Source organism: Oncorhynchus keta, unplaced genomic scaffold (assembly GCF_023373465.1).
Source record: "Oncorhynchus keta strain PuntledgeMale-10-30-2019 unplaced genomic scaffold, Oket_V2 Un_scaffold_7666_pilon_pilon, whole genome shotgun sequence".
Lineage (NCBI taxonomy): Eukaryota > Metazoa > Chordata > Actinopteri > Salmoniformes > Salmonidae > Oncorhynchus > Oncorhynchus keta.
Window position 1 is genome coordinate 92501 of NW_026290997.1, and position 21353 is coordinate 113853.

The 21353-nt window shown below is 43.8% G+C and overlaps 1 protein-coding gene across 2 annotated transcripts in view; it reads right to left on the minus strand.

Moving 5' to 3' along the window:
* The window catches only part of LOC127929518 (uncharacterized), a 30486-nt gene extending 15022 nt beyond the window's left edge, over positions 1-15464 (minus strand). For both annotated transcript variants that reach the window (XM_052517392.1, XM_052517391.1), the window contains exon 1: positions 15285-15464. In XM_052517392.1, the coding sequence (XP_052373352.1) occupies positions 15285-15424 (140 nt within the window). In that variant the 5' untranslated portion in view covers positions 15425-15464. The remainder of the gene's footprint in view (positions 1-15284) is intronic.
* Positions 15465-21353: the final 5889 nt, after the last annotated feature.

Sequence of the window (21353 nt, forward strand, 5' to 3'; positions counted from 1 at the left end):
AGAATGGGTGATGTAATAATAAACTGGTCAGTATCAGAATGGGTGATGTAATAATAAACTGGTCACGGTCAGTATCAGAATGGGTGATGTAATAATAAACTGGTCACGGTCAGTATCAGAATGGGTGATGTAATAATAAACTGGTCAGTATCAGAATGGGTGATGTAATAATAAACTGGTCAGTATCAGAATGGGTGATGTCAGAATGGGTGATAATAAACTGGTCACAGTCAGTATCAGAATGGGTGATGTAATAATAAACTGGTCAGTATCAGAATGGGTGATGTAATAATAAACTGGTCAGTCAGTATCAGAATGGGTGATGTAATAATAAACTGGTCACGGTCAGTATCAGAATGGGTGATGTAATAATAAACTGGTCACGGTCAGTATCAGAATGGGTGATGTAATAATAAACTGGTGTAATAATAAACTGGTCAGTATCAGAATGGGTGATGTAATAATAAACTGGTCACTGGTCAGTATCAGAATGGGTGATGTAATAATAAACTGGTCAGTATCAGAATGGGTGATGTAATAATAAACTGGTCACGGTCAGTATCAGAATGGGTGATGTAATAATAAACTGGTCAGTATCAGAATGGGTGATGTAATAATAAACTGGTGGTCAGTATCAGAATGGGTGATGTAATAATAAACTGGTCAGTATCAGAATGGGTGATGTAATAATAAACTGGTGGTCAGTATCAGAATGGGTGATGTAATAATAAACTGGTCACAGAATGGGTGATGTCAGTATCAGAATGGGTGATGTAATAATAAACTGGTCACGGTCAGTATCAGAATGGGTGATGTAATAATAAACTGGTCAGAATGGGTGATGTAATAATAAACTGGTCAGTATCAGAATGGGTGATGTAATAATAAACTGGTCACGGTCAGTATCAGAATGGGTGATGTAATAATAAACTGGTCACGGTCAGTATCAGAATGGGTGATGTAATAATAAACTGGTCAGTATCAGAATGGGTGATGTAATAATAAACTGGTCACAGTCAGTATCAGAATGGGTGATGTAATAATAAACTGGTCACGGTCAGTATCAGAATGGGTGATGTAATAATAAACTGGTCAGTATCAGAATGGGTGATGTAATAATAAACTGGTCAGTATCAGAATGGGTGATGTAATAATAAACTGGTCACGGTCAGTATCAGAATGGGTGATGTAATAATAAACTGGTCACGGTCAGTATCAGAATGGGTGATGTAATAATAAACTGGTCACGGTCAGTATCAGAATGGGTGATGTAATAATAAACTGGTCACGGTCAGTATCAGAATGGGTGATGTAATAATAAACTGGTCAGTATCAGAATGGGTGATGTAATAATAAACTGGTCAGGGTCAGTATCAGAATGGGTGATGTAATAATAAACTGGTCACGGTCAGTATCAGAATGGGTGATGTAATAATAAACTGGTCACGGTCAGTATCAGAATGGGTGATGTAATAATAAACTGGTCACAGTCAGTATCAGAATGGGTGATGTAATAATAAACTGGTGGTCAGAATGGGTGATGTAATAATAAACTGGTCAGTATCAGAATGGGTGATGTAATAATAAACTGGGTATCAGAATGGGTGATGTAATAATAAACTGGTCATCAGAATGGGGTCAGTATCAGAATGGGTGATGTAATAATAAACTGGTCACAGTCAGTATCAGAATGGGTGATGTAATAATAAACTGGTCACGGTCAGTATCAGAATGGGTGATGTAATAATAAACTGGTCACGGTCAGTATCAGAATGGGTGATGTAATAATAAACTGGTCACGGTCAGTATCAGAATGGGTGATGTAATAATAAACTGGTCACGGTCAGTATCAGAATGGGTGATGTAATAATAAACTGGTCACGGTCAGTATCAGAATGGGTGATGTAATAATAAACTGGTCACGGTCAGTATCAGAATGGGTGATGTAATAATAAACTGGTCACGGTCAGTATCAGAATGGGTGATGTAATAATAAACTGGTCAGTATCAGAATGGGTGATGTAATAATAAACTGGTCACAGTCAGTATCAGAATGGGTGATGTAATAATAAACTGGTCACAGTCAGTATCAGAATGGGTGATGTAATAATAAACTGGTCACGGTCAGTATCAGAATGGGTGATGTAATAATAAACTGGTCACGGTCAGTATCAGAATGGGTGATGTAATAATAAACTGTCAGTATCAGAATGGGTGATGTAATAATAAACTGGGTCAGTATCAGAATGGGTGATGTAATAATAAACTGGTCACAGTCAGTATCAGAATGGGTGATGTAATAATAAACTGGTCACGGTCAATCAGAATGGGTGATGTAATAATAAACTGGTCAGTATCAGAATGGGTGATGTAATAATAAACTGGTCAGTATCAGAATGGGTGATGTAATAATAAACTGGTCACGGTCAGTATCAGAATGGGTGATGTAATAATAAACTGGTCACGGTCAGTATCAGAATGGGTGATGTAATAATAAACTGGTCACAGTCAGTATCAGAATGGGTGATGTAATAATAAACTGGTCACAGTCAGTATCAGAATGGGTGATGTAATAATAAACTGGTCACAGTCAGTATCAGAATGGGTGATGTAATAATAAACTGGTCACAGTCAGTATCAGAATGGGTGATGTAATAATAAACTGGTCAGTATCAGAATGGGTGATGTAATAATAAACTGGTCACGGTCAGTATCAGAATGGGTGATGTAATAATAAACTGGTCAGTATCAGAATGGGTGATGTAATAATAAACTGGTCACGGTCAGTATCAGAATGGGTGATGTAATAATAAACTGGTCACGGTCAGTATCAGAATGGGTGATGTAATAATAAACTGGTCACAGTCAGTATCAGAATGGGTGATGTAATAATAAACTGGTCACGGTCAGTATCAGAATGGGTGATGTAATAATAAACTGGTCACGGTCAGTATCAGAATGGGTGATGTAATAATAAACTGGTCACGGTCAGTATCAGAATGGGTGATGTAATAATAAACTGGTGGTCAGTATCAGAATGGGTGATGTAATAATAAACTGGTCAGAATGGGTGATGTCAGTATCAGAATGGGTGATGTAATAATAAACTGGTCAGGGTCAGTATCAGAATGGGTGATGTAATAATAAACTGGTCACGGTCAGTATCAGAATGGGTGATGTAATAATAAACTGGGTCAGTATCAGAATGGGTGATGTAATAATAAACTGGTCACGGTCAGTATCAGAATGGGTGATGTAATAATAAATAAACTGGTCAGTATCAGAATGGGTGATGTAATAATAAACTGGTCACGGTCAGTATCAGAATGGGTGATGTAATAATAAACTGGTCACGGTCAGTATCAGAATGGGTGATGTAATAATAAACTGGTCAGTATCAGAATGGGTGATGTAATAATAAACTGGTCAGTATCAGAATGGGTGATGTAATAATAAACTGGTCACAGTCAGTATCAGAATGGGTGATGTAATAATAAACTGGTCACAGTCAGTATCAGAATGGGTGATGTAATAATAAACTGGTCAGTATCAGAATGGGTGATGTAATAATAAACTGGTCAGTATCAGAATGGGTGATGTAATAATAAACTGGTCACGGTCAGTATCAGAATGGGTGATGTAATAATAAACTGGTCTGGTCACGGTCAGTATCAGAATGGGTGATGTAATAATAAACTGGTCACGGTCAGTATCAGAATGGGTGATGTAATAATAAACTGGTCACGGTCAGTATCAGAATGGGTGATGTAATAATAAACTGGTCACAGTCAGTATCAGAATGGGTGATGTAATAATAAACTGGTCACAGTCAGTATCAGAATGGGTGATGTAATAATAAACTGGTCACTGGTCAGTATCAGAATGGGTGATGTAATAATAAACTGGTCACGGTCAGTATCAGAATGGGTGATGTAATAATAAACTGGTCACAGTCAGTATCAGAATGGGTGATGTAATAATAAAGTCAGTATCAGAATGGGTGATGTAATAATAAACTGGTCAGGGTCAGTATCAGAATGGGTGATGTAATAATAAACTGGTCACGGTCAGTATCAGAATGGGTGATGTAATAATAAACTGGTCAGTATCAGAATGGGTGATGTAATAATAAACTGGTCACGGTCAGTATCAGAATGGGTGATGTAATAATAAACTGGTCAGTATCAGAATGGGTGATGTAATAATAAACTGGTCACGGTCAGTATCAGAATGGGTGATGTAATAATAAACTGGTCACGGTCAGTATCAGAATGGGTGATGTAATAATAAACTGGTCAGTATCAGAATGGGTGATGTAATAATAAACTGGTCAGTATCAGAATGGGTGATGTAATAATAAACTGGTCAGGGTCAGTATCAGAATGGGTGATGTAATAATAAACTGGTCACGGTCAGTATCAGAATGGGTGATGTAATAATAAACTGGTCACGGTCAGTATCAGAATGGGTGATGTAATAATAAACTGGTCAGTATCAGAATGGGTGATGTAATAATAAACTGGTCAGTATCAGAATGGGTGATGTAATAATAAACTGGGTCAGTATCAGAATGGGTGATGTAATAAATCACGGTCAGTATCAGAAAGTAGTATCAAATGGGTGATGTAATAATAAACTGGGTCAGTATCAGAATGGGTGATGTAATAATAAACTGGTCACAGTCAGTACCAGAATGGGTGATGTAATAATAAACTGGTCAGTATCAGAATGGGTGATGTAATAATAAACTGGTCAGTATCAGAATGGGTGATGTAATAATAAACTGGTCACGGTCAGTATCAGAATGGGTGATGTAATAATAAACTGGTCAGTATCAGAATGGGTGATGTAATAATAAACTGGTCACGGTCAGTATCAGAATGGGTGATGTAATAATAAACTGGTCAGTATCAGAATGGGTGATGTAATAATAAACTGGTCACAGTCAGTACCAGAATGGGTGATGTAATAATAAACTGGTCAGTATCAGAATGGGTGATGTAATAATAAACTGGTCTCAGAATGGGTGATGTAATAATAAACTGGGTCAGTATCAGAATGGGTGATGTAATAATAAACTGGTCACGGTCAGTATCAGAATGGGTGATGTAATAATAAACTGGTGGTCAGTATCAGAATGGGTGATGTAATAATAAACTGGTCACAGTCAGTATCAGAATGGGTGATGTAATAATAAACTGGTCACGGTCAGTATCAGAATGGGTGATGTAATAATAAATGGGTGATGTGATGTAATAAACTGGTCAGTATCAGAATGGGTGATGTAATAATAAATCACGGTCAGAATGGGTGATGTAATAATAAACTGGTCAGTATCAGAATGGGTGATGTAATAATAAACTGGTCAGTATCAGAATGGGTGATGTAATAATAAACTGGTCACGGTCAGTATCAGAATGGGTGATGTAATAATAAACTGATGTAATAATAAACTGGTCAGTATCAGAATGGGTGATGTAATAATAAACTGGTCACGGTCAGTATCAGAATGGGTGATGTAATAATAAACTGGTCACAGTCAGTATCAGAATGGGTGATGTAATAATAAACTGGTCATCAGAATGGGTCAGTATCAGAATGGGTGATGTAATAATAAACTGGTCACGGTCAGTATCAGAATGGGTGATGTAATAATAAACTGGTCACTGGTCAGTATCAGAATGGGTGATGTAATAATAAACTGGTCACGGTCAGTATCAGAATGGGTGATGTAATAATAAACTGGTCACAGTCAGTATCAGAATGGGTGATGTAATAATAAACTGGTGGTCAGTATCAGAATGGGTGATGTAATAATAAACTGGTCACGGTCAGTATCAGAATGGGTGATGTAATAATAAACTGGTCAGTATCAGAATGGGTGATGTAATAATAAACTGGTCGGTCAGTATCAGAATGGGTGATGTAATAATAAACTGGTCACGGTCAGTATCAGAATGGGTGATGTAATAATAAACTGGTGGTCAGTATCAGAATGGGTGATGTAATAATAAACTCAGTATCAGAATCACGGTCAGTATCAGAATGGGTGATGTAATAATAAACTGGTCACAGTCAGTATCAGAATGGGTGATGTAATAATAAACTGGTCACTGGTCAGTATCAGAATGGGTGATGTAATAATAAACTGGTCAGTATCAGAATGGGTGATGTAATAATAAACTGGTCACGGTCAGTATCAGAATGGGTGATGTAATAATAAACTGGTCACAGTCAGTATCAGAATGGGTGATGTAATAATAAACTGGTCACGGTCAGTATCAGAATGGGTGATGTAATAATAAACTGGTCACAGTCAGTATCAGAATGGGTGATGTAATAATAAACTGGTCACGGTCAGTATCAGAATGGGTGATGTAATAATAAACTGGTCACGGTCAGTATCAGAATGGGTGATGTAATAATAAACTGGTCACGGTCAGTATCAGAATGGGTGATGTAATAATAAACTGGTCAGGGTCAGTATCAGAATGGGTGATGTAATAATAAACTGGTCAGTCAGTCAGAATGGGTGATGTAATAATAAACTGGTCAGTATCAGAATGGGTGATGTAATAATAAACTGGTCAGAATGGGTGATGTAATAATAAACTGGTCAGTATCAGAATGGGTGATGTAATAATAAACTGGTCAGTATCAGAATGGGTGATGTAATAATAAACTGGTCACGGTCAGTATCAGAATGGGTGATGTAATAATAAACTGGTCAGTATCAGAATGGGTGATGTAATAATAAACTGGTCACAGTCAGTACCAGAATGGGTGATGTAATAATAAACTGGTCAGTATCAGAATGGGTGATGTAATAATAAACTGGTCAGTATCAGAATGGGTGATGTAATAATAAACTGGTCACAGTCAGTATCAGAATGGGTGATGTAATAATAAACTGGTCACGGTCAGTATCAGAATGGGTGATGTAATAATAAACTGGTCAGGGTCAGTATCAGAATGGGTGATGTAATAATAAACTGGTCACAGTCAGTATCAGAATGGGTGATGTAATAATAAACTGGTCACGGTCAGTATCAGTGGTGATGTAATAATAAACTGGTCATGGGTCAGTATCAGAATGGGTGATGTAATAATAAACTGGTCACGGTCAGTATCAGAATGGGTGATGTAATAATAAACTGGTCAGTATCAGAATGGGTGATGTAATAATAAATCAGTAAGAATGGGTGATGTAATAATAAACTGGTCACAGTCAGTATCAGAATGGGTGATGTAATAATAAACTGGTCAGTATCAGAATGGGTGATGTAATAATAAACTGGTCAGTATCAGAATGGGTGATGTAATAATAAACTGGTCTTGAATAAATCTAAAACTAAAAGCATTGTATTTGGTTCTAAACATTCTCTAAGACCTTAACTGACGTGGTGCATGGAGGATGTGAGCACTGAGGAAGCTGAACTCCAAGGTATAACATTGGATGGTCAATTATCATGGTCAAGTCATATTGACTGAGTTGTTGTGAAGTTATCATGGTCAGGTCATATTGACTAAGTTGTTGTTTAGATGAGGTGTAGTTATCATGGTCAGGTCATATTGACTAAGTTGTTGTTTAGATGAGGTGTAGTTATCATGGTCAGGTCATATTGACTAAGTTGTTGTTTAGATGAGGTGTAGTTATCATGGTCAGGTCATATTGACTAAGTTGTTGTTTAGATGAGGTGTAGTTATCATGGTCTCGTCATATTGACTAAGTTGTGAAAATGGGGATGGATATTGTCTGTTTTAAAAATATGTTCTGTGTTTCTGACACAAAGATCAACTGTACTAGTTGTTCAGACTCTGGTCTTGTCCCATCTTGATGACTGTCTGGTAATATGGTCAGGTGCAGAAAAGAAAGACCTAGCAAAGCTGTCTCAAAACAAAACAGCACGTCTTGCCCTTTAACTACACACATATAACTAACATCAACAACATGGATGATAGTCTTTATGGTTGAGGGTTGACCAGAGATGTACTGCTTCTCTTTTAGTTATGATAAATATTACTGTGGCGAAAATTCCAAATAGTCTGCATAATCAAATCACATTCAGCTCACACACCCATACATACCTCACAAGACATGCCACCAGGGGTCTCTTCAGACACCCTATACATACCTCACAAGACATGCCACCAGGGGTCTCTTCAGACACCCATACATACCCCACAAGACATGCCACCAGGGGTCTCTTCAGACACCCATACATACCCCACTAGACATGCCACCAGGGGTCTCTTCACACACCCATACATATCCCACTAGACATGCCACCAGGGGTCTCTTCACACACCCATACATACCCCACAAGACATGCCATACCCCACAAGACAGGGTTCTCTTCACACACCCATACATACCCCACTAGACATGCCACCAGGGTCTCTTCACACGTCTTGCCCTTTAACTACACCCATACATACCCCACAAGACATGCCACCAGGGGTCTCTTCACACACCCATACATACCCCACAAGACATGCCATCAGGGTTCTCTTCACACACCCATACATACCCCACAAGACATGCCATCAGGGTTCTCTTCACACACCCATACATACCCCACAAGACATGCCACCAGGGTCTCTTCACACACCCATACATACCCCACAAGACATGCCACCAGGGGTCTCTTCAGACACCCATACATACCCCACAAGACATGCCACCAGAGGTCTCTTCATACCCACAAGACATACCAGGGGTCTCTTCAGACACCCATACATACCCCACAAGACATGCCACCAGGGGTCTCTTCACACACCCATACATACCCCACAAGACATGCCACCAGGGTCTCTTCACACACCCATACATACCCCACACATGCCACCAGGGTCTCTTCACACACCCATACATACCCCACAAGACATGCCATCAGGGTCTCTTCACACACCCATACATACCCACAAGACATGCCACCAGGGGTCTCTTCACACACCCATACATACCCCACAATACATGCCACCAGGGTCTCTTCAGACCCCATACATACCCCACATACACCCCACTAGACATGCCACCAGGGGTCTCTTCACACACCCATACATACCCCACAAGACATGCCACCAGGGGTCTCTTCAGACACCCATACATACCCCACAAGACATGCCACCAGGGGTCTCTTCAGACACCCATACATACCCCACTAGACATGCCACCAGGGGTCTCTTCACACACCCATACATACCCCACAAGACATGCCACCAGTGGGCTCTTCCCAAGTCCAAAACGGGAATGGTGAGGGGACACACACACAGACATTTTTTTTTTGTATTGTATATTGTTGTATTTTAATTTTGTGGGACTGTCCATGTCTATCAGTGTATCAGTGTTGTGTCACTTGTCATATTTTTTTGTGGACCCCATGAAGAGTAGCTGATGCTTCTGCAGAAGCTAATGGGGGTCCAAATGAACAAATAGAGACACCCTTTGGTCTGTGTGTCCTAGACGAGGGTCTAGTCAAGAGTATTGAGATACACCCTTTGTCTGCGTGTCCTAGACGAGGGTCTAGTCAAGAGTATTGAGATACACCCTTTGTCTGTGTGTCCTAGACGAGGGTCTAGTCAAGAGTATTGAGATACACCCTTTGTCTGCGTGTCCTAGACGAGGGTCTAGTCAAGAGTATTGAGATACACCCTTTGTCTGTGTGTCCTAGACGAGGGTCTAGTCAAGAGTATTGAGATACACCCTTTGTCTGTGTGTCCTAGACGAGGGTCTAGTCAAGACTATTGAGATACACCCTTTGTCTGCGTGTCCTAGACGAGAGTCTAGTCAAGAGTATTGAGATACACTCTTTGTCTGTGTGTCCTAGACGAGGGTCTAGTCAAGAGTATTGAGTTACACCCTTTGTCTGTGTGTCCTAGATGAGAGTCTAGTCAAGAGTATTGAGATACACCCTTTGTCTGTATGTCCTAGACGAGGGTCTAGTCAAGACTATTGAGATACACCCTTTGTCTGCGTGTCCTAGACGAGGGTCTAGTCAAGAGTATTGAGATACACCTTTGTCTGTGTGTCCTAGACGAGGGTCTAGTCAAGAGTATTGAGATACACCCTTTGTCTGCGTGTCCTAGACGAGGGTCTAGTCAAGAGTATTGAGATACACCCTTTGTCTGCGTGTCCTAGACGAGGGTCTAGTCAAGAGTATTGAGATACACCCTTTGTCTGCGTGTCCTAGACGAGGTCTAGTCAAGAGTATTGAGATACACCCTTTGTCTGCGTGTCCTAGACGAGAGTCTAGTCAAGAGTATTGAGATACACCCTTTGTCTGTGTGTCCTAGACGAGGGTCTAGTAAAGAGTATTGAGATACACCCTTTGTCTGTGTGTCCTAGACGAGGGTCTAGTCAAGAGTATTGAGATACACCCTTTGTCTGCGTGTCCTCGACGAGGGTCTAGTCAAGAGTATTGAGATACACCCTTTGTCTGCGTGTCCTAGACGAGGGTCTAGTCAAGAGTATTGAGATACACCCTTTGTCTGCGTGTCCTAGACGAGGGTCTAGTCAAGAGTATTGAGATACACCCTTTGTCTGCGTGTCCTAGACGAGGGTCTAGTCAAGAGTATTGAGATACACCCTTTGTCTGTGTGTCCTAGACGAGGGTCTAGTCAAGAGTATTGAGATACACCCTTTGTCTGTGTGTCCTAGACGAGGGTTCTAGTCAAGAGTATTGAGATACACCCTTTGGTCTGTGTGTCCTAGACGAGGGTCTAGTCAAGAGTATTGAGATATACCCTTTGTCTGTGTGTCCTAGACGAGGGTTCTAGTCAAGAGTATTGAGATACACCCTTTGTCTGTGTGTCCTAGACGAGGGTCTAGTCAAGAGTATTGAGATACACCCTTTGTCTGTGTCCTAGACGAGGGTCTAGTCAAGAGTATTGAGATACACCCTTTGTCTGTGTGTCCTAGACGAGGGTCTAGTCAAGAGTATTGAGATACACCCTTTGTCTGTGTGTCCTAGACGAGGGTCTAGTCAAGAGTATTGAGATACACCCTTTGTCTGTGTGTCCTAGACGAGGGTCTAGTCAAGAGTATTGAGATACACCCTTTGTCTGTGTGTCCTAGACGAGGGTCTAGTCAAGAGTATTGAGATACACCCTTTGTCTGTGTGTCCTAGACGAGTGTCTAGTCAAGAGTATTGAGATACACCCTTTGTCTGTGTGTCCTAGACGAGGGTCTAGTCAAGAGTATTGAGATACACCCTTTGTCTGTGTGTCCTAGACGAGGGTCTAGTCAAGAGTATTGAGATACACCCTTTGTCTGTGTGTCCTAGACGAGGGTCTAGTCAAGAGTATTGAGATACACCCTTTGTCTGTGTGTCCTAGACGAGGGTCTAGTCAAGAGTATTGAGATACACCCTTTGTCTGTGTGTCCTAGACGAGGGTCTAGTCAAGAGTATTGAGATACACCCTTTGTCTGTGTGTCCTAGACGAGGGTCTAGTCAAGAGTATTGAGATACACCCTTTGTCTGTGTGTCCTAGACGAGGGTCTAGTCAAGAGTATTGAGATACACCCTTTGTCTGTGTGTCCTAGACGAGGGTCTAGTCAAGAGTATTGAGATACACCCTTTGTCTGTGTGTCCTGGTCTCGGGGTCCTTTGTTGCAGCTGCCATGGCCGATTGAAGCGTCTGTACGGGCCTGACTGAAACAGGCTTACCTCCTCTCACACAAAGAGCCATTTAAACGCTGAAAGGACGAGTGCAGTCTTCATTATATATACCTCCCGGAGAAAGAGAGAGGAACCTCCGGGGGGCGAGGAGGAGAACACATTGGACCGCGTCCCAGATGACACCCTATTCCCAATACACCGAGTCGACAAATAATTAGGAACGCCGGCTCTTTCCATGACATACGTCCCAATACACCGAGTCGACAAATAATTAGGAACACCGGCTCTTTCCATGACATACGTCCCAATACACGGAGTCGACAAATAATTAGGAACGCCGGCTCTTTCCATGACATACGTCCCAATACACCGAGTCGACAAATAATTAGGAACACCGGCTCTTTCCATGACATACGTCCCAATACACCGAGTCGACAAATAATTAGGAACACCGGCTCTTTCCATGACATACGTCCCAATACACCGAGTCGACAAATAATTAGGAACACCGGCTCTTTCCATGACATACGTCCCAATACACAGAGTCGACAAATAATTAGGAACACCTGCTCTTTCCATGACATAACGACTGACCAGGTGAAAGCTATGATCTCTTATTGATGTCGCCTGTTAAATCCACTTCAGTCAGTGTAGATGAAGGGGGAGGAGACGAGTTAAAGAAGTTGTTTTTTTAAAGACGAGACATGGATTGTGCGTGTGTGGGAAGGAACGGGAAGGACAAAAGATTTAAGTGCCTTTGAACGGGGTACCGGTTTGAGTGTGTCAAGAACTGCCACGCTGCTGGGTTATTCACGCTCAAGAATGTATCAAGAACGGTCCACCACCCGAAGGACATACAGCCAACTTGACGCAACTGTAGGAAGCATTGGAGTCAACATGGGCCAGCATCCCTGCAGAAACGCTTTCGACACCTTGTCGAGTCCACGCTCCGACGACTTGAGGCTGTTCTGAAGACAAAGGGGGTTGTGCAACCCAATATTAGGAAGTTGTTCCTAATGTTTTGTACACTCAGTGTGTAGCGCACAATTTCTTACCAGAGCCAATAGGGTAGTAGTGCACTACGTAGGGAATAAGGCACCATTTGGGATGCAGGCATGGAGGATGGCTGTTTGGAGAGGGTTGGTTCGTAGCTAAACAGCCATGGAGGATGGCTGTTTGGAGAGGGTTGGGTCGTAGCTAAACAGCCATGGAGGACGGCTGTTTTGGAGAGGGTTGGTTCATAGCTAAACAGCCATGGAGGACGGCTGTTTGGAGAGGGTTTAGCTAAACAGCCATGGAGGACGGCTGTTTGGAGAGGGTTGGTTCGTAGCTAAACAGCCATGGAGGACGGCTGTTTGGAGAGGGTTGGGTCGTAGCTAAACAGCCATGGAGGACGGCTGTTTGGAGAGGGTTGGTTCGTAGCTAAACAGCCATGGAGGACGGCTGTTTGGAGAGGGTTGGTTCGTAGCTAAACAGCCATGGGGGACGGCTGTTTGGAGAGGGTTGGGTCGTAGCTAAACAGCCATGGAGGACGGCTGTTTGGAGAGGGTTGGTTGGTTAGCTAAACAGCCATGGGGGACGGCTGTTTGGAGAGGGTTGGGTCGTAGCTAAACAGCCATGGAGGACGGCTGTTTGGAGAGGGTTGGGTCGTAGCTAAACAGCCATGGAGGACGGCTGTTTGGAGAGGGTTGGGTCGTAGCTAAACAGCCATGGGGGACGGCTGTTTGTAGAGGGTTGGGTCGTAGCTAAACAGCCCACAATATGTGTTAAGAGTCACGAAGCATCAAACTAAGGAGACGAGCACGACTTGTTGGTTTATTGTGTGTTGAGATAGTAGAATAGTAGCTATCATCCGTATTCTGTGGGTTCTACAGCACACAGACAATCCTACCAGCTAACGACAGAAAGGCTGAGATCTGTCTCTCTCTTCTCAGAGCTCCACACAGGCTCATTACCGAGTAATAACCAGAAAAAGAAGGGAAAAAAACTGGAAAGAGAAAAAAAAGCATAGAAACCTTAACGTCTGAGAGGTGTTTAAACCCATTCATTCATCCCCTGTTCTTTTTCAGCCCGGCTTGGGCCCATAAAGAGGACTGTCAGCGTGTCTGCCATGGCTTCCTACTGATGTGTATTGAGACAGTGTGAATATAGAGAGACCAAAATGGCCTCCTCCTCCTCCTCCTGCAAGGCTGGATTAGCTACACTGGATTAAAAGATTTACCTCCTGCTGCTTATTCAAATATTGTTTCACGTATTGTCATCAACAGTCTTGGAGACTCTACCTACTGCCCAGTCGAGAGAGAGAGAGAGAAAAAGAACCCTACATTAAACCTAGTTTAGAAATCGGAAATGTTTCCTCTCTATAACAGTCTAACAAAGGAGTTCTATTTGATTGGGGAATGAGAATGTGGAATCGGAACGTTGTGGGTTGGTAAAACAATGGAGGAGAGTTCTGAGGCATTCCGCAGCCAAGGAAGAGAGGATGGGGTGGAAGGAGATGGAGGGTAGAGATGATTGGATGGAAGGATGGGATGAAAGGGGATGGAGGGTAGAGATGGAGCAGGATGGAGCAGGATGGGATGAAAGGGGATGGAGGGTAGAGATGGAGCAGGATGGAGCAGGATGGGGTGGAAGGAGATGGAGGGTAGAGATGGAGCAGGATGGAGCAGGATGGGGTGGAAGGAGATGGAGGGTAGAGATGGAGCAGGCTGGAGCAGGATGGAGCAGGATGGGGTGGAAGGAGATGGAGGGTAGAGATGGAGCAGGATGGAGAAGGATGGGGTGGAAGGAGATGGAGGGTAGAGATGGAGCAGGATGGAGCAGGATGGGGTGGAAGGAGATGGAGGGTAGAGATGGAGCAGGCTGGAGCAGGATGGAGCAGGATGGGGTGGAAGGAGATGGAGGGTAGAGATGGAGCAGGATGGAGAAGGATGGGGTGGAAGGAGATGGAGGGTAGAGATGGAGGGTAGAGATGGAGGGTAGAGATGGAGGGTAGAGATGGAGGGTAGAGATGGAGCAGGATGGAGCAGGATGGGGTGGAAGGAGATGGAGGGTAGAGATGGAGGGTAGAGATGGAGAGTAGAGATGGAGGGTAGAGATGGAGGGTAGAGATGGAGGGTAGAGATGGAGGGTAGAGATGGAGGGTAGAGATGGAGGGTAGAGATGGAGGGTGGAAGGAGATGGAGGGTAGAGATGGAGGGTAGAGATGGAGGGTAGAGATGGAGGGTAGAGATGGAGGGTAGAGATGGAGGGTAGAGATGGAGGGTAGAGATGGAGGGTAGAGATGGAGCAGGATGGAGCAGGATGGAGAGAAGAACCCCAGCAAGGCGAAGATGTAAATAAATGCGTCAGGAAAGCGTGTGGTGATCTTCGCTACGAGGTCTTTTTCCTGGAGACTCTCCTGGCAGTCAAACCAATTGATGTGGTTCCTTTGATGTGGATAAAGGGCCTCTGGAGACAGAAGGACCAGGATGAAAGGAGCGCAAGGAACAGAAGAAAACTGTTTTTAGATTAGAAGACGAACACGACAACAAAACGGGTCGGACGCCGCCGCCGCGGCGGGGGAGATGTTACGGCACAACGGGCTTCGTTGTTTTGGAGGTTCCGTTGGCGTACGGACGGAGGGAGGGCGGTGGCAGCGACACAGTAAACGGGGATTCTTACCGTGGCGATGATGGTGGCGGTCGTGTCGCGGTGTCAGGCCGATCGTCGTCCCGTTGTAACGGACAACGGTTCTGGTACTCCGCAGGACGATCTGTTAATCTGGACTCCCGTTGGCGTCCCGCAGTGGAATCTGTCGCCATCTTTGTGTCGTTGTCTTGGTTATCAGCCCTTCTCTCTCTCTCTCTCTCTCTCTCTCTCCTCCTCTCTTTCTCATCCCCTCCCTCCCTCCCACCCCTCCCCCTCTCTTGTTTCCGTGTTGTGATGTCATCACGCTGCAGCGATATGGAGGAGCAACGAAGGCCTTCTCCGTTCTGCAGGGGGCCCCGCCACCAACACACACACCAGACAGACCCTCAGTAGAAAGGACGTCAGACTGACAGAAGACCCCCTGCTGGGCCCTGTGTTTGATGTTGTATTTAACAGCTTCATTCATATCTCTCGCCCCCTCTCTCCTCTTTCACCCCCCCCCCCCTCTCTCTCTCTCTCTCTCTCTCTCTCTTTCACCCCCCTCTCTCTCTCTCTCTCTCTCTAATCGCCCCATCTCTCTCTCTCTCTCTCTCTCGCCCCCTCTCTAAATTCACCCCCTCTCTCTCTCTCTCTCTCTCTCTCGCCCACCTCTCTCTCTCTCTCTCTCTCTCTCTTTCGCCCCCTCTCTCTCTCTCTCTCTTTCTCTCACCCCTCTCTCTCTTCACCCCCTCTCTACCAACTGAGCCCTCTCTCTCTCTCTCTCTCCCCCTTCTCTCTCTCTCTCTCTCGCTCTCTTTCTCTTTCCCCCTTTCTCTCTCTCTCCCCCCTCTCTCTCTCTCTCTCTCTCTCTCTCTCTCTCTCTCTCTCTCTCTCTCTCTCTCTCTCTCTCTCCCCCTCTCTCTCTCTCTCTATGTTCAATACCTTCTCAAATCCTGTTAATGCTGCAAGGGGCAGTGTGTGTGTGTGTGTGTGTGTGTGTGTGTGTGTGTGTGTGTGTGTGTGTGTGTGTGTGTGTGTGTGTGTGTGTGTGTGTGTGTGTGTGTGTGTGTGTGTGTGTGTGTGTGTGTGTGTGTGTGTGTGTGTGTGTGTGTGTGTGTGTGTGTGTGTGTGTGTGTGTGTGTGTGTGTGTGTGTGTGTGTGTGTGTGTGTTGGAGAGCCCTTCTGTCTAGATCATCAACCGTGGCAGCTGCTTCTCTTTGAAGTCTTCATATATAATCACTATTCATGTTCCTCCTTTCAACATTTTGTTTATCCCTTTTGAGTTGTGTTGACATGCTATCTGTGTGTGTGTGTGTGTGTGTGTGTGTGTGTGTGTGTGTGTGTGTGTGTGTGTGTGTTTAATCTATATAGTTTAATGTGCTGCTTTAGCGAGGGTAACTTGGAAAGGGGAAAGCAGAAGATGACGCCGCAGAAAGCAGCCATATTGGAAATGTGAATCTGGTCCATTCACTGGAAGCAGACATGATGGGTCATATCTCAATACTCTGAAGCAGACATGATGGGTCATATCTCAATACTCTGAAGCAGACATGATGGGTCATATCTCAATACTCTGAAGCAGACATGATGGGTCATATCTCAATACTCTGACTCAGACATGATGGGTCATATCTCAATACTCTGAAGCAGACATGATGGGTCATATCTCAATACTCTGAATCAGACATGATGGGTCATATCTCAATACTCTGACTCAGACATGATGGGTCATATCTCAATACTCTGACTCAGACATGATGGGTCATATCTCAATACTCTGAAGCAGACATGATGGGTCATATCTCAATACTCTGACTCAGACATGATGGGTCATATCTCAATACTCTGAGGCAGACATGATGGGTCATATCTCAATACTCTGAAGCAGACATGATGGGTCATATCTCAATACTCTGACTCAGACATGATGGGTCATATCTCAATACTCTGAAGCAGACATGATGGGTCATATCTCAATACTCTGAAGCAGACATGATGGGTCATATCTCAATACTCTGAATCAGACATGATGGGTCATATCTCAATACTCTGACTCAGACATGATGGGTCATATCTCAATACTCTGAAGCAGACATGATGGGTCATATCTCAATACTCTGAAGCAGACATGATGGGTCATATCTCAATACTCTGACTCAGACATGATGGGTCATATCTCAATACTCTGACTCAGACATGATGGGTCATATCTCAATACTCTGAATCAGACATGATGGGTCATATCTCAATACTCTGACTCAGACATGATGGGTCATATCTCAATACTCTGAGGCAGACATGATGGGTCATATCTCAATACTCTGAAGCAGACATGATGGGTCATATCTCAATACTCTGAAGCAGACATGATGGGTCATATCTCAATACTCTGACTCAGACATGATGGGTCATATCTCAATACTCTGACTCAGACATGATGGGTCATATCTCAATACTCTGAAGCAGACATGATGGGTCATATCTCAATACTCTGACTCAGACATGATGGGTCATATCTCAATACTCTGACTCAGACATGATGGGTCATATCTCAATACTCTGACTCAGACATGATGGGTCATATCTCAATACTCTGACTCAGACATGATGGGTCATATCTCAATACTCTGACTCAGACATGATGGGTCATATCTCAATACTCTGAATCAGACATGATGGGTCATATCTCAATACTCTGACTCAGACATGATGGGTCATATCTCAATACTCTGAATCAGACATGATGGGTCATATCTCAATACTCTGACTCAGACATGATGGGTCATATCTCAATACTCTGAATCAGACATGATGGGTCATATCTCAATACTCTGAGGCAGACATGATGGGTCATATCTCAATACTCTGAGGCAGACATGATGGGTCATATCTCAATACTCTGAGGCAGACATGATGGGTCATATCTCAATACTCTGACTCAGACATGATGGGTCATATCTCAATACTCTGAATCAGACATGATGGGTCATATCTCAATACTCTGAAGCAGACATGATGGGTCATATCTCAATACTCTGAGGCAGACATGATGGGTCATATCTCAATACTCTGAATCAGACATGATGGGTCATATCTCAATACTCTGAAGACATGATGGGCAGACATGATGGGTCATATCTCAATACTCTGAAGCAGACATGATGGGTCATATCTCAATACTCTGACTCAGACATGATGGGTCATATCTCAATACTCTGGAATAAGACATGATGGGTCATATCTCAATACTCTGAATCAGACATGATGGGTCATATCTCAATACTCTGAATCAGACATGATGGGTCATATCTCAATACTCTGACTCAGACATGATGGGTCATATCTCAATACTCTGAGGCAGACATGATGGGTCATATCTCAATACTCTGACTCAGACATGATGGGTCATATCTCAATACTCTGAGGCAGACATGATGGGTCATATCTCAATACTCTGACGCAGACATGATGGGTCATATCTCAATACTCTGAATCAGACATGATGGGTCATATCTCAATACTCTGACTCAGACATGATGGGTCATATCTCAATACTCTCTCAGACATGATGGGTCATATCTCATATACTCTGGGTCATATCTCAATACTCAGACATGATGGGTCATATCTCAATACTCTGACTCAGACATGATGGGTCATATCTCAATACTCTGACTCAGACATGATGGGTCATATCTCAATACTCTGACTCAGACATGATGGGTCATATCTCAATACTCTGACTCAGACATGATGGGTCATATCTCAATACTCTGACTCAGACATGATGGGTCATATCTCAATACTCTGACTCAGACATGATGGGTCATATCTCAATACTCTGAAGCAGACATGATGGGTCATATCTCAATACTCTGAGGCAGACATGATGGGTCATATCTCAATACTCTGAATCAGACATGATGGGTCATATCTCAATACTCTGAATCAGACATGATGGGTCATATCTCAATACTCTGACTCAGACATGATGGGTCATATCTCAATACTCTGAATCAGACATGATGGGTCATATCTCAATACTCTGAGGCAGACATGATGGGTCATATCTCAATACTCTGACTCAGACATGATGGGTCATATCTCAATACTCTGACTCAGACATGATGGGTCATATCTCAATACTCTGACTCAGACATGATGGGTCATATCTCAATACTCTGACTCAGACATGATGGGTCATATCTCAATACTCTGACTCAGACATGATGGGTCATATCTCAATACTCTGAAGCAGACATGATGGGTCATATCTCAATACTCTGAAGCAGACATGATGGGTCATATCTCAATACTCTGACTCAGACATGATGGGTCATATCTCAATACTCTGACTCAGACATGATGGGTCATATCTCAATACTCTGACTCAGACATGATGGGTCATATCTCAATACTCTGACTCAGACATGATGGGTCATATCTCAATACTCTGAATCAGACATGATGGGTCATATCTCAATACTCTGAAGCAGACATGAGTCATATCTCAATACATGATGGGTCATATCTCAATACTCTGAGGCAGACATGATGGGTCATATCTCAATACTCTGAACTCAGACATGATGGGTCATATCTCAGACATGATGGGTCATATCTCAATACTCTGAGGCAGACATGATGGGTCATATCTCAATACTCTGAATCAGACATGATGGGTCATATCTCAATACTCTGAGTCAGACATGATGGGTCATATCTCAATACTCTGACTCAGACATGATGGGTCATATCTCAATACTCTGAATCAGACATGATGGGTCATATCTCAATACTCTGAAGCAGACATGATGGGTCATATCTCAATACTCTGAATCAGACATGATGGGTCATATCTCAATACTCTGAGGCAGACATGATGGGTCATATCTCAATACTCTGAATCAGCTTCCTCCCCTCTTCTACTTCTTCCCGTCTCTTTCTTTCACTCTCCACAGTTCACACCACAACAAGACTAGCCCTCCTCAATCTCTCCTCCCTTCCTCTGCCCTCTTCCTCTCTCCTTTCCTCTCCTCTCCTCTCCTCTCCTCTCCTCTCCTCTCCTCTCCTCTCTCCTCTCCTCTCCTCTCTCCTCCTCTGCCCTCTTCCCCTCCCCTCCTCCTCCCCTCTCCCCTCCCTCTCCCTCTCCCCTCCTCTAGCCTCTCCCCCCTCTCCCCTCCTCCCCTCCTCCCCTCCTCCCCTCCTCTGGCCCTCTCCCTCTCTCCTCTCCCCTCTCCCTCCTCTCCTCTCCTCCCCCTCTCCCTCTCTCCCTCTCCTCTCCTCTCCCTCCTCCCTCTCCTCTCCTCTCCCTCCTCCCTCTCCTCTCTACTCCCCTCCTCCCCTCTCCTCTCCTCTGTCTCCCTCTCCTCTCCTCTCCTCCTCCCCTCTCTCCCTCCCTATCTCCTCTCCCCTCTTCTCCCCTCCCCTTCCTTCCTCTCCTCTCATCTCCTCCCTCTCCCCCTCCTCTCCTCTCCTCTCCTCTCATCTCCTCTCCTCTCCTCTCCCTCCTCCTCAGACATGACCATTTTAATTTGTCTGCTGCTTTAGAGCCCACCTGTCCTCCAGAGTCCAGTTGGTCATGTGACCTCTGTAGTGATACGGTAATCAGCCATGTAGAACGACCGACAGCAGAACAACAAAGAACTAGAACACTGCTGTGAAGGTCATATAGTCCAGACCAGAGTCCCTCTCTCCCTCTTCCTCAATCTGTCAGTCTCCCCATTTCCTCCTCTTCTCTCGAGTTGTCTCTTTAATTCATACTGCACTCTCTCTCTCTCTCTCTCTCTCTCTCTCTCTCTCTCTCTCTCTCTCTCTCTCTCTCTCTCTCTCTCTCTCTCTCTCTCTCTCTCCTCTAACAGTAATTCCCTATGGTCCCTGGTCTGAAGTAACACCCTGACTGATTCTCCTAACAGTGAGTAACATTGACTGTCTGAAGTTAAAACTCATTTCTCATCACATCATTATAAAAACACATCTTCCCATTTCCATTCCCTTCCTGGTTCGTAATCTCCTCCAAACACATCTCAAACTACTCCACATTTAGGGCCCAAATGGCACCCTATTCCCTATGGTCCCTGGTCTGAAGTAGTGCACCCTATTCCCTATGGACCCTGGTCTGAA